This window comes from Ornithodoros turicata, chromosome 1 (genome assembly GCF_037126465.1).
Source record: "Ornithodoros turicata isolate Travis chromosome 1, ASM3712646v1, whole genome shotgun sequence".
NCBI lineage: Eukaryota > Metazoa > Arthropoda > Arachnida > Ixodida > Argasidae > Ornithodoros > Ornithodoros turicata.
The window spans coordinates 46,970,276-46,984,607 of record NC_088201.1 but is presented as its reverse complement, the minus strand read 5'-3'; the positions used below and the strand labels follow the sequence as shown (position 1 = coordinate 46,984,607).

General features: G+C 45.1%; 1 protein-coding gene across 3 annotated transcripts in view; it reads left to right on the top strand.

The window, feature by feature from the left end:
• Positions 1–12,021, top strand: part of LOC135378159 (uncharacterized) — a 44,044-nt gene extending 32,023 nt beyond the window's left edge. For 2 of the 3 annotated variants that reach the window (XM_064611071.1, XM_064611073.1), the window contains 6 exons: positions 1,048–1,153; positions 1,686–1,828; positions 5,230–5,377; positions 8,433–8,629; positions 10,406–10,556; positions 11,775–12,021. In XM_064611071.1, the coding sequence (XP_064467141.1) occupies positions 1,048–1,153; positions 1,686–1,828; positions 5,230–5,377; positions 8,433–8,629; positions 10,406–10,556; positions 11,775–11,985 (956 nt within the window). In that variant the 3' untranslated portion in view covers positions 11,986–12,021. The remainder of the gene's footprint in view (positions 1–1,047; positions 1,154–1,685; positions 1,829–5,229; positions 5,378–8,432; positions 8,630–10,405; positions 10,557–11,774) is intronic. The other variant, XM_064611072.1, reaches the window with a different exon arrangement.
• The last annotated feature ends 2,311 nt before the right edge of the window (positions 12,022–14,332 follow it).

Here is a 14,332-nt window from a genome sequence, read left to right as displayed (position 1 = left end):
CTGTGGCGCCATCTATCTGAATTACTTATCCATACATAACAAGGAGGACACAAATTTGGTGAGGACGAAAATGCGCTGTTACACCTATATACACTAAACACCTTGCGTATGCATCACTATCCTGTACGAATAGTTTTAGAATTTCCCTGTTGGGACGAATCCGGCATATATTTCTCGGAGTTTAATTTTTGCTTAGAAATCTGTTAGAAATCGACCGTTTACCCTCTGACAGCCGGTGAATTTGCAAATCGGAGAATGTGAAAAAAGAAAAAACGAACGAACGAAGGAAAAAGAAAAGGACAACAGTGGGCTTTAACATCATACGAAGCGTCTTCTTTTTGTTTTCTTTTTTGCAAGTCAGAACTGTTGCGTAATGTAAGATTGGCACTCAACCAATGTTGCGTGCCCCATTGCAAGCACACTTGTCATTTCTTGTCAGAAATGGCTTAGAAATGCTTCTTCAAAGTTAGCACTTGTGTAGTAAACGCAACCGTTGAGGCACATCTCCAGAGTAACTGGCCAGACCGTAGCATATTGCGGCCAGAACGTATACGAGTAGAAAGCTTATTTAATCGTGTATATCAACAGTAATAACAAAATATCGGCTCAACTTTACCAAGTGAGCCACTTTCAGCGAGGAGATGACGAAATAAACCGACTGCTGGGAAATATCGGGGAGGGGATGAAACTAAATTTGTAAATTTATCGGTATACGTTCATCAGGCTTCTAGCTATCAAACTGAAAACGCGGAGTACTATACCTATCGTGTTTCCCACTATGGTTTATAGGGCAGGGTTTCGGGGTGTTCCCTGCCACAGACGTCTCCTCCGCTGACAGAAGACACTCAACCCCCAAATAGCGTCCGAGCAGATACGTCAAGGTTGTTTGTGGACCATTAGCTTGGCGTATACCTACTCGGACCCTTAGCTTGGCGTCCGCGAATCACAACGACAACGCCAAAAACAGAGCTCCTACATCTCACATGCTTCTGTATGATTATGTAAGTTTGATGAATGTCTAATGATGATGTCTACGTTTTCCACCAGAACGAACCTGCGATGCAAATAAATTCATTCGACATTTCCTCCACTGTGCAGCAACGTTCATCAATGCCACCGATTACCCATCCATGGGAAAAGAGCATGTGTGCAGGTGAGCCATGCCCCTAACGCATTTTAGTCGAACACCAGTTGCCTGCAGGATGTGTACTGCGAATCAATACCCGGCGCAGGACTCCTCAACTCGTACACTAGGCATAGAGACGAGGTGCTCAGTGGGCCAGTAGCCACAACGGTGTGACACTTCCTTGAGGACTTCCTTGATATTAAGTTACACCCAAAGCAACGTGGACCTAACTAGAACTAAGTACACGTTCAGAGGAACGCACATTCCAGCACTACTCTCTACCACCCTCCTTTCCTTGTTCTGACCTTATGAGCAATTCCTCAACAGAGAGGGAGAGATAATAATAACTGGGGGTTTACGTCACGAGACAACTGAGAGATAGATAGAAACTGTGTTTACACGTACGTGCCTGTGTAATAATAATAATTGGGGGTCTACGTCGGGAGACAACTGAGATCATGAGCGACGCCACAGCGGTCGGTCTGTATACGTGCCTGTGTGCGTGCGTATGTGTGTTTGTGTGTGCGAGCGTTCACTGCATCATGCCTTGCGTTTACAGGCTTGTCAACGTTTACCGCCATTGTGTGAGCGGAGCAAGGCACGTTACTCATTGCAACAGACGAATGGCACTCAACGGTCACCTCGCCTACATGCAGAATTACGTCGTCCAAGAATTTGATACAAAATGCGCCAAGAAACGAGGTAAGTCTTATCTCCTCATACTGCGTGTGTCTTCCCGTTTTGGTTGTTCTTGGCTGACAAATGGTACGTCCCTTCGGACAGCGATTGATGCGTCAACGTGCATGATGATACTCACACGCACAAGGAGAAAATAACAGCACATTATTGTCGTTTCCGTCTTGCAGAGCAGATTCAACGACATTCCGTTACTTCTGTACTACCAGTTTCGCACGAGTGAACAGCTGTGTTGAAGAGGCAGTGAAACGGCATTTAGGATTGCTCGAAACTTCCTTCATGTAATCAAAATGGTCAATCGGGCAACCACGCAAATTTTTTTCTTTTTTTCTTGACGTTGCCTGTCACTACACAATGTTGCCTGTCACTACACAATGTTGCTTGCAAAAGCCCCCTGAAAAATTGCGGAGCGGTGTGATATTGGAGGCGTCGCCCGAATTAGAGCACTGCATGGACCTGACTTTACCGGCCCGGCCCGACCCGACCCGAACTGTACCCGAAGCCGCGGAGGCTTACCTGACCCGAGTCCGACCTGCCGAAAGACCCGGCTCGCAGCTGCCTAAGTGGACGTGTAATTCCATGCGTCCAACAGGTTGTATCTACACTGTACACAGCAAACAGCGTAAACCACACATACTTGGAACGCGCAAGCGCAGCCTTTGATGGGAATTCTGCTTGTGTACATACTGCTATAGCAACACGTGGGCGTCAAGTCTAGCGCGCCTGTCTACGGTGCACGCCGCAGCCAGAGCGAGATCCTCAACATGGCGAAGTCGAGAATAACGCGACGCCTATGTTGTAGCGTTTTAGCAGAAAGACGGAGGGAGGACCCTGGTACATGGTTCCTTTGTTTTCAAAACGAATGTTAAGGATGCGAAAAAATGGTTCACCAGTGCTCGGTCCGACTTAGGCCCGAGAAGCAGGGTGTCGGAGCGAATCGAAAACCGGAACCGAATACCGAGAAAAACCGCTATTTTGGTGCGAACCGGAACGGAATCGAAACCGTATACGTTTTTTTCGCTCAGGAGGGAAACCGAAAAAAATTATTTAACGGTTTGGTTTTCGGTACAAGCAAAAACTTCGCCGATTTGGACTACGAGTAGGCGAATGAAACTGTCGTCGTGTGTTCTGAAGTCATGTCATGGATACTTTACGAGGGTTACGGTTAAGGTGCAAGGTATGTCGGTATACTATGACCCTTAGGCTCCCTTTCTACCGTTTTATCGTTCGCACACATAGACTTAGATGTACATGTGACCGGTTGTGACTCTCCACCAGTGTGCCGTAGTGTTCGTTTTAATTTCATCTGCCCAAACTCTCCTCAACTAAACAGCGACCCAAGGGGGCTGCGAAACGTCTCTATCGGTAATGTCGCGCAACGTGTACCTTGTTTCAGAGCAGCGAAGTTGAATACATTTACGTATCCGCGAGGCAAGTGCGTGCGAAGTGGCCCCTATTTTGTGGACAGGACACGAAGAAAAAAAAACGGAGCCGTCGAGCGCGTTTGTGAGTGAAGGTGTCCCTCGATTTGCGTCGTACTCGCGCGGTAATGCTTGCTGGTGAGGAAGCAGCAACAGGCATTCGGATGGGACGCGATAGCAGCAATCCAGCAAGAGAGTACTTTACGTATGACATCACAACAAAGAAGTCAGTCTGTATCATGCGCTTCAAGAAAGGAGAAAGCCTATTTGAACAGACAGTCACCTACAGGAACCAGGAGTTACCAATTTCACAGCTGCCTATTAATATTAAATACCATGTATGCGGAATAAACGGGTTTACATTTTGCAACATTGATTTTTTTGTCTGGGAATGAATATGCCCACCAGAAGCTGAACCGGTTAAAACCGGTATGAACCGTTATTTTTTTGCTCCGGAGCAGAACCGGTACCGGACCGGTTATGATAGAACCGGAACGAAAAACGTTTCGGTTCGACACCCTGCCGAGAAGTGTCGGACTGAACTCGAGCCGGCCCGAGTCCGCAGTCAAAAGGACTTTGGGGCCCGATTTCGGCAAGCGGGCCGGGTCGGGCTCGGGTTTTCGGACCAGCCCGGCCCTTTGCAGTGCTCCAATGCTGTCGTAACATAAAGAGTACGGTGTGACGTATACGAGCCGCGTACGAGCAGCCGACAGCGACCCACGTGATCGTGTGTGAACCACGCTGAGAACTTGTGTGTGTACGTGGTCGTCTTTAACTCCCTGCCTCAGGATTTCCTCCCATGATACTCCATCCCAGCCGCGTCACTGTTTGATGACAACCTCACTCATGCTTTCTGAACAGATAGGTGATCTAAACCTGCTAATTTGTGAACTGCCGTCAAGTGATCGCTTGTGGAAAGGTCACAGTCTTGTCCTGGTCATACGTCATATGCAACGTCGTTTTTAGGTAGTGTGACTTTGTCTGCATGTCGTTTTAGCGCTTGCACACACGTTCCCGTCGGCATAAAACAGAGATGAAAGTGTTTTGCCAGCGTAAAATTGCTTGGTGCTTCTTACAGGATCTTGCAGCCTATTGCCCCGAAGTATAACTGCATGGCATTGACTTAACGCCGGTGTCGTCATCACGTCTTTGGGGTGGTCAGCAGTACGAGACCACATGTGCAACTCTACGTGCTTTACTGCGAGGATAGAAAACTAGTTACCGATGTCGAAATAAGTTACAAAGCGACGCACAGAAACATCAAACGCGTTGTTTACAAACGGTTTGGCGTCTGATCATGGGCGCGGCCATCTTTATGGTCGCGTGTATCTTCACGTTTGCAATGGCGTGTGACAAGGACATGTCTAGAATGCATTATCGTTGGCTTGGCTCGCTATCGTCTATGGGCCGATACATAGTAGGCACCCCTGTGTTTCTAAAAGAGTTGAGAGGTTCCTAGAGGGCGTCCGGATCAAAGACCTCGTGCGCGCGTGTACAGGTTAGCTACGATCATTGTTTTTGTGCAAGAACGTTTACTGTTTCTCGTGCAACCCCTCTTCAACGATGATCACGATGATCAGACACTTAATGGAAGAGCCTCAGGACGCGTTCTGAAGCTGTTCTGAGACAGAGACTGTTCTTCATCTTATTCTTTCCCTTATCATTTCCTCACATATCTTTTTCTTTTCTACTTTACGGAAGCGTCACTGACTGTATTCAAACAAAATATGTAACAAACCCACCCTTGACTTTGCTTCAGACAAGGGTCTCACCTTTGACCTGGTGCTTCTCAGCTTGGTGCAGCATCTCAGAACGCGTCTCATAAATGTATTACTACAACTCATAGATGTATTACTACAACTCATAGATGTCCATGCCGTTCAAACAGCAAGAAGATGAGAGCCACCTGCAGGAAAACGGGATAATTCTATAACATTTACGCATAGCTTTGTGGTCTGTCTCCTGAATAATCGGTTGCTTCTACAGCTGGTGCGCAGTTTTCTCTACAACGAATGGATCCAGGAAAAAACTGCGACGCGGACAAAGCGCAGAAGAAGTATGAGTTCTGTGCTGGTGACTTCATGCGCATGATTCAACTGGTAGAAATAGGGTTCGACAATGAGAAGATCTGCCAGTAAGTGTCTAGCAGTGATGGAAGCATGTAATGATTCAGACACAGGACAACGAAAAGAGCGAAGACATGTGACGCTAGAGTTACTGACGTATACAATATACACTGTAGATCTCGGAAGTTTTGGTATTAAGTACAAAACATTACAGCTTCTGTACTTGGTTCTCGAAAGACTTAAAGTATTATATACGTAAAAAGTTACGTTTTTATCGTCTGTTTAGGGCCAAGCGAGATGTTTTCTCGTATCGGAATTACAGCGTGTGTCGGGCATTTGTGAAAAGGTTATACGCTCGTGACAAGAATGTACATATTAGATTGGTGGAAGGCTCCTTGAATAGGGAACCTAAGCGTTTTTGGTCCTTTGTTAAGGCCCACGCATCAACCCACGAAAATGTCAACGCTCTAAAGTGTGGCAGTACCTTGTGTACTGACCCGGTTTCTGTTTCCAATCTGTTTGCTGATCACTTTGCCGCTTCCTTCATCAAAGAAAGATCTGGAGCCTGCTCTGGAAATTGTGATATCGTCGTATCTGATAGCATGTCGCGCAGCGATGGAAACGCAGCATGGTTTTATGCGTGGAAGATCTGTGGACACAAATCTGTGTTCTTTTTTAAATTATTGCTCACCTGCAGTTGTCAATGGTGGTCAGGTCGACGTTTTGTACTGCGATATGTCAAAAGCCTTTGACCGCGTGTCTCATGTGCGTCTCCTTCAGAAATTATCTCGTACTGGAGTTACAGATGGCTATTGCAAATGGATAAATGATTATTTAACGAATCGCACTAATTTTGTTCGCTTAGGCAATTGTTTGTTGTCGGAATACAAGTCTCTTTCTGGGGTTCCGCAGGGCTCTAATCTCGGCCCTTTATTCTTCTTAATATTTGTGAATGATTTGTCCTTGGTCGTTCAACACTCGCAGGTGCTACAGTATGCTGACGATGTTAAACTGTATCGGGTTATTTCCACAGTGGACGACTGTGAGCTACTCCAACGGGATGTTGATCCAGTAAATAACTGGTGTGAAAATAATTTTTTGTTACTTAACCCTGCCAAGACGAAGGTGTTGACGATAAGCAAAAAGAGAAAGCCCACGCATTTTTCTTATGTTGTCGAAAACATTGATATCGAGCGTGTGCCCTCTGTTCGTGACCTTGGCGTCATAGTGGACAGCGCCCTTTCCTTCGGCCCACATGTGAACACCATTGTGAACAATGCTGTCAGGTCTCTGGGTGTTATAACGCGATTTACTCGTGGCTTCACTGGCCCTCGGTGCTTGTTAGTGCTGTATATGAGCCATGTCAGGAGCAGACTCGAACATTGCAGTATTGTTTGGAAACGTTTGACTAAAACGCAGTCAGACCAAATTGAACGTGTACAACGTAAGCTGGTTACTACTGTTTATGACAGATATATTGGTAGGAGGTTATACTCTGACTATGAGCGCATTCTTGATTATATAGGACTTCCGTTATTGTCGTGTCGAAGACGATGTATTGATTTGTGATTTTTTGAAAAAGTAATTAACGGTGAAATCGACTGTCCCATGTTTTCATCCGTTAATTTTCTGTGTACAACAAGGACAAGGGCACGAAATTTGTTCTACGTTAGTCATTCAGACGTTGCTTCTCCTTTGTCTCGGTTACTGAAAGTGTATAATGACTATGGTTCTGATCGTGCGACATTTCGATAGTATATCTTTCTCTTAATTTAGTTATCCCGGAATCTTTAATTAGCCAGCATTATGCAGTGTATGTGTAGTTCCCTGTTGTATATAGAGTATGTATTGTGTTTCGTGCACCACACTAAACGCCACGGCTGTTTATCGGCACTTCAAATAAATACAATCAAATTCAATCAAAATCAAAAGCTAGGTCGCGTTTCACCCTGTCCTCTACAATAAGTGTGACTGCGACGATACCTGCAAATATAGCAACGACGGCGCTGTTGCTTTTATGAAAATGGTGGTGGGTTCCATGTTGACATCACGTGCTACAACCGACTATGTACTCATCATACCTTCGCACTCCATATCCCCTAGTGACCACTGGCCGCACTCCGGCACTCAACCAAAAGCGTATTCCGTGGGCTTCCTCTGCTCAATTTCGCAATCGCGTCCACCCAGTTTACGTTCCTGTTTGGAACCGCAATTTAACGACAATGTAACGTAATGCTGCGAAAGGTTCACTGGTTTACTTGATAATACTGTAGCATGATAATTATACCGTTACATCATGTATGGTGATTTAACAGCTCATATGAAGTTAGATATATTTAACTTAAAATAAAATAAAGCAAAAATTTAAAGCATGTAAAACTAGACGGCTTACAGGCTAAATAAAGCGTATGTTACAGACCAAATGTAAAAGATGTGACACCCCGACGAGTATCAATGCCTACTGGCATCGATATTTGCCCTACTTAATACACGTAGCAGGATGTTAAGAAGTTTTAGCGCATCGTACGCTATCGCCTTTGCGTACGTAAGGGATAACATTAGTGATTCTACGCACGTGCAAAACATAGAGTTCGTCGCGCATTGCGCAGAACCACCACATCATCCCTTACGTATGTAAAGGAGGTAGCGTACGATGCACTGAAACTCACTGTTAGCGACTTTTAGTACAGCGAAAGAACTCTACGAAAACGATACGATAAAGGAAGTTACCAAATCGAAGCTTAGCAATGTGATGTCACCTGCTTCAAAGAAACAGGGCGATTCGCTTATGTCTTTGGAACTGTTATCGTGAACACCTTCTGATATACAACAATCGCCATTAGTGACGTCACGCTACGTGTGATATGTTATTTGAACGCTAAAAGAGTGATAGTCGAACGTTCATGACGTCATCGTGAAGTTATCCGTGATTCTTACCCGTTGATTGTGCTCAGTAGGTTCCGTACTTCGGAGGGTACATTATCAACGTTAACACTCTCTAATGGCAGGCGTACAATTCCCTAGTTTGCATGACTATAGCAGCAACCAGGCCGGTATTACTATGAACCGGTGCTCCCGGTCCATGCTTACCGGCTTCAACGGGCGCGTATATCCAATTTCTAGGCTCAGGGACAAGTACCACGACTGCTTGATGGAGGCGTCGCGTGAAAATCATTGCGACTACAATGAATTAGCTGTAGGAAGAATGCGAACTCTGACTGCTCTTCTCAAGCGAGATTACAGCATCGACTGCAACAAGATCGGCAGCCTTGGTCGTGGTGGTGTAGTCCAACATGGTGGAATGCATGGAAGGGCGAGGCGTAAGTGATATGATCAACGCGAGCCACGTAGAGCTTTATCATGTTGTCTGCCAGCTGGAATATCCGTTTTTCACATGTATTCTTGGTACAGAAATTCCTACGCTCATTTTTCCCCTCATCTAAAAGTAAACTGTAGCTCAATTTGAGGTACCAGCAGATGAGAAAACTACTTTGTAACCACGTATGGTGTGAAACTGGTTCGAATCTTCTTCTCCTCAATGTGACAAGTCCACCATTCTCAGGTTCTTATATTTATTGCAGACGGTTTCATTAAAAACGGTTTTGCACATCACATATCAAGCACATTAAACATGCTTTTCTAGATGCAATGCCCACACACATACAATACAACCAGTGCAGTGTATTAAAAGGGAGTCTGGCCATTGGGAGGAGCCTAAAAAACAGACTCGACCTACCTGTCAGTCAAACTTGGGCGCATTGCATTGGTTGCCGTTTTCCATGGGGGCCGCAATGACACCAAATTTTCACCAAAATGGAGGATGGTGCTTGGAACGGCGAAGCGAAGATTTCGTGGCAAAAATTTTCAGACTACTTTAATTTCACATTGTGAGTATATATCCTCGTGTACGCATCTGCAAAATCAGCTTCAGCTTTCGCTCTAACATCATTATTTACGCGAAAATGAGATGTTTCGTCGGTAACAGGCCTAGTTAAGACGGTGATCCCAAGATAAAAGCAAGAAAGTTGCATTCTATCATTCAATTTTATTTATACATACATCTTTGCTCATTTTTGATTCGATCCACGATCTACTTACGTTACGTGATTTAAAAGTTCACAGCGGCAGTAATCTGCTACGAAGAAGCGGTTGTACCGCTCTCCTGGCCAATTACTCCTGCTAGCAACCATTTTTGCAATTCTCAAACTTCCCAACATGCCTCTCTCCATGCAGATGGCGTTGATGAAAGTGGACGCAAAATCCGTCGTTTTCGTCTGTCACCAGTGATATCCGTTTCAATCCAAATCCATCCAGTTTCTCCAAAATGCTAGCACCCAATAAATAAGGGTGAAGTATAAGTACTGGATGGATATAATAATAGACAAGTGTATTTCGACCTGAGCTTGGCCATAGAGCTCAAAAAGTGGGTGGAGCTCCAGGTATAGGCAGGGCCCATGTTAGTGACAAGACTGCCTTTTAATCCACTGTACTGAATACAACTTAACGCCCTTTCCGACTTAAAACGGACAACGAGGTCCAAACTCTGTTATCCTTGTTACAGTAGGTCAAATAAAATCAAACGCGGTCCAAAGCAAAGCACGTGCTTAGAGACCACTTGCATACGGTTAACTTGTGCTGTGACTGCTCTGCAAATATTTTGGAATGCAGCAGACAGTTCTGAAGCAATTTTATTGTATTTCATTTTATTTAATAAATATCATGCCAGTAGTCTGTCCACAGCTAGGTCAAATGTCTTTGGGAAAGTCTTGTTCATTTTTGCTGCTAGGCGCAATTTACAGCAAAAAACATCAGTGGTGTAGCCAGAAAAATATTTCGGGAGGGGTTCGATAGGGACTTTACTGGGGGGAGGAGGGTTTCCCCTCGTTGTCCTCTCCCAAATGTTCTACCAAAGGTAAGATTTCAGGGGGGTTGAACCCCCTAAACCCCTTGGCTACGCCACTGAACGACATCATACAGCTGTCCCTGCGCATAACTGACACTGCAATTTGTCGTTTTCTTCGAACAGTTATGCATCGCGTCACAATGTAAGGAACGTCTTATTATCCACGTTTGCCAATGAAAACTGTTCTGTGCAGATCAATCTTGCCGGGAAAGAGGCTTTCTATTGGCGATAGAACGGTGCGACCACGTTTTCGAGGATGACTCGATTCTGCTGAAGGAGAACGTCATCAAGTCACTAAGCAAGCAGAGCACATTCATTGCCAGAGCTAAGGATATGATTTGCCTGTACGTATGCCTCACTTAATTGGCGTTGTCGGTGCTCGTAAATTGCACAGACTGAGCTTGAGGTGACTGCTATCCGTAACGAATTATGAACGTAACCGACCAAAAACTTCACGTCCGTCGACTACGCTGTTCTACCGGTGCTCCTGTGACACCACACGACACCACACAACACTACGGCACGGCACGACACCCTGAACGCTTTTCCTGACAAGTCCCTTTTATTCCTGTGTTTTGCTTGCGTTAAGGGGCTTCTAAATCGACACGAACCTCTTTGCGTCTTCCCACAGAGGTGTAATTCTTAATAGACACAAAAACATCTCCACATCCAAGGATCATTACTGTCCTCTCCAGAAAGCACCTTCATGTAGCAGTAATAGAAATACGATTTATGCCACAGATACATAATTCGTAACTTCCAATCCGCTACACACAGCAATATGATGCAATTACCATAACGCCTTGCCCCGCCATCGTCATCACGCCTTGCCCCGTTCTAGGTTCTTCATATAGCAGGGTTAGGGACCATACAGTTCCGATTTGGCATTATTCGGTTTCCTCCTATTCCTAACGTTAACGTTAAATAACAAACTAACTGACGGGTCTGAGCTGCTCTGAAGAAGCGTACTAAACAATGGCATTCCCCAGACGTCGCTTGTCCTAGCCGCATTACTTATTTTCTCTGCGCATTTAGTACGTAATATTTGAACCAACTAGGACATTTATACGCTGCTATATACGTTACATGCGCCTAGCGTATGGACAGCCAGATATCGTGATCAGCGGTGCAGGAAACCACGCGGCTGATTTTGTGTCCGCCCTTTGGTTGCTTAACGCTGGTCCAGGGAGAGAACAAACTGTGTGGAGAGGTTGAGAACAGATTGCGAATATAATAGCGAGTAAAACGAATTATGACGCAGTTAACAGGGCATATACTGCGAAATGAGCGCGATCCTTGATCACTCAGATTCCAGTGGCGCAGCCAGAAAAGGGAGGGGGGGTCAAACCTCCTCCAGAAGTCGTAATTTGATAGTGCATTTGGGAGAGGGAAACGAGGGTGAAATCGTCCTTCCCCATGTTAAGTTCCCATAGAACCCCTCCCGAAGCATTTTTCTGGCTAAGCCTGTGTTCGATTGGTTCCCTTACGTGGCACCTTCGGCGCCACGTCATGTCGGCTAGCATTATTCTACCTTTTAGTGCTGTAGCGGTTATGTTTCGCAGGCACGTCAGAGACTACCACAAGTGCTTAGTGGATACATCGGTAATATTCCACTGCTACGATGCTGCAACGCAAGTTGCCGGGTTCTTCAAGGAGAAACTTCATAGGCTGGGCATCAACTATTGCGACTCAGCTGACCACTCCTCGGCTCTCAATTTGCTTCTTCTGTTACTCGGCCTGCTGGGGAATATCGCACTGTTGCTATGGCACTAATAAAAGTGATATATAAATGCTGCCAGGTATAGCAGCGCAGTACGTGCTTTCATATTATTTTGCGTGCGTATTAGAAGGCGTATGATAAATCGCGGTCTGGCGTTACTACAGCGCAGGAAGTACTATATAGTTCCACTTGTCAGTGAGCACCAGTCAAAAATGATCGACAAGACTGTATGCTGACGTTGCAAGATAGTACACATTATTATCGCTCTTACGAAGATAAAGCATTTAAAGGAGTACAGAGGATCATCCAAAAAAATTTCAGATTAGGCGTCTGATGAAAGTGTGTGTCATTTTACCGAATAGCGCGGAAGGTTTTGATGTGTGCAATTTGTTTCCCAGAAAAAAACTCGCATAAACATGGCTGCGCGCGTTCACCCTTAACTCGTCACTCCGGGTATAACGAGGAGGAGAAGTAAGATGCCACCTCACCGATGACGTTACAGGGGCAACCTGTTCTGGTTCGCTGGTCAGTTGGGGTGAGCGCACTGTCCCTTTGCCGCCGAAACCAATTTTGGCAGTTCCCCCGGAGAATTGGGGATAGAAGGAGCGGCCGAATCATGACCGAGCCAGGAGCAATACTTTTTCAGAACCCCGAACAGCCGAGTAGCAGACATTTCTCTCGACCAATCAGCGAGCGTGGCCCATGTAGCGTCAGCGCGAGGTCCCAGGCAGATCACAAGCTGGTAGCGCAAGGTGGCTTTTTGCGGCGTACTTTAATTTCTGCGATAATTATGATTCTATGGGGTGAATTAACTTGTTGTGCGTCTTATGGGCCTGCTTAGCAGTTTTATACAAAGAAAACAGGGTGTTATTGAAACAGAAATTGTCGAAAAAAATTAGTAAAAATTACGCTTTAGCCCCGCCTGCTTGATTTTCGCAAAGAAGCGCGCGCGCCAAATGTGTGTCTAGAGGAAGAATTGTCCCCGCCTTTTGCCTTCACTGTGATAAGACGGTTCTTTTGTTTTCTTTGTGACAAGACGGTTGTCACCAGCATCAAGGTCAAAGCGGGGGAAAGAAAGGTAAAACAAGAGGCGAGAACACTTCCTCCTCTCCCCGCATCTCCCGTGCGCTCTTTGTTTGCGACAATCGAGCAGGCGGGGCTAAAACAAATTCTAATTTTTTTCGACTATTTCTGTTGCGATACTGTGCATAGTTTTTGTTGGGTCTGTGGTTATCCGTGGAGGACTTCATATTTCTCTAAAAAAAGTGAGGGTCGCTTGGCAATTTTCAAAGTTCAATTGAAAAAAATTAATTTCCCGCAATTAAAAATTGTCCAAAGTCTTCCTTAATGGTGTCAAAAGTTCCCAGGAGGTAATTGCCGGAAGTCCCACAATCCTCTGGCGAGTACGTCCCCAGTTAGAATTTTTTATCACGTTAGGTGAAACACCCTGTATAGTCGAGGACGAGTACACAGAGGCCCACACAGTGATGGGCAAAGTACCAGGAAAAGTACTTCAAGTAAAGTATTAAGTACTTGCAAAAATATGTACTTTAAAAATACAGTAAAAAGTCCTGCCGGTGCTAAATACTTAATTACCCTGAAATACAACATGCTGTCTTCATGTCACGCCTTTTACGGAGACAAATATGCACAAACATACGTTCAAATGCAACCTGTCAAACGAACCACACACGGACGCTATATGCATGAGCGAACGATGCGGAAGAGCATGTTAAGAAGTGCTAATTTATCGGCCCCGATATGATTGCGAAATGACTTAAATAGGCTGAGGCGTGCTGTGAACACCACAATGAATACCGCGGTGGCAGGCCGGATGCGGTGCGGACTAGTGCCGGTGTCGTGCAGCGAGCTGGCAAGGCTTACAGAAGGATACTTTAAGTACTTCAGTGTAAAGTACAGCAAAATGTACTTGCAGTAAAGTAGAAAGTATTGTTCAGCAGGATTACTTGAAGCAAAGTAAAAGTACCCGAAAAATCATTTTAAGTACTATACTAGTACTATAAGTACTATACTATACTAGTACTATATAAGTACTATATAAGTACTAGTACTATAAGTACTATATAAGTACTAGTACTATAAGTACTATATAAGTACTAGTACTATAAGTACTATACTATACTAGTACTATAAGTACTATACAAGTAGTGCCCATCACTGTGTCGACAAGGACCACGTTAAGTCGCGCAAGTTTATTGATCCTATGAGGAGTCGAGCTCTCTATACTTAAACGACGCACAGTGGAGTGACGGTTCGCTTTTCGTTTCACGCTGTCATTCCCCCCCCCCCCCCAAAAAAAAAGCTTCATCGCCTGCCAACGCGAATGAAACTCGTGACCTCGGGCATGTTGCTGGCTAACGTTGATACCCGATACAGAAA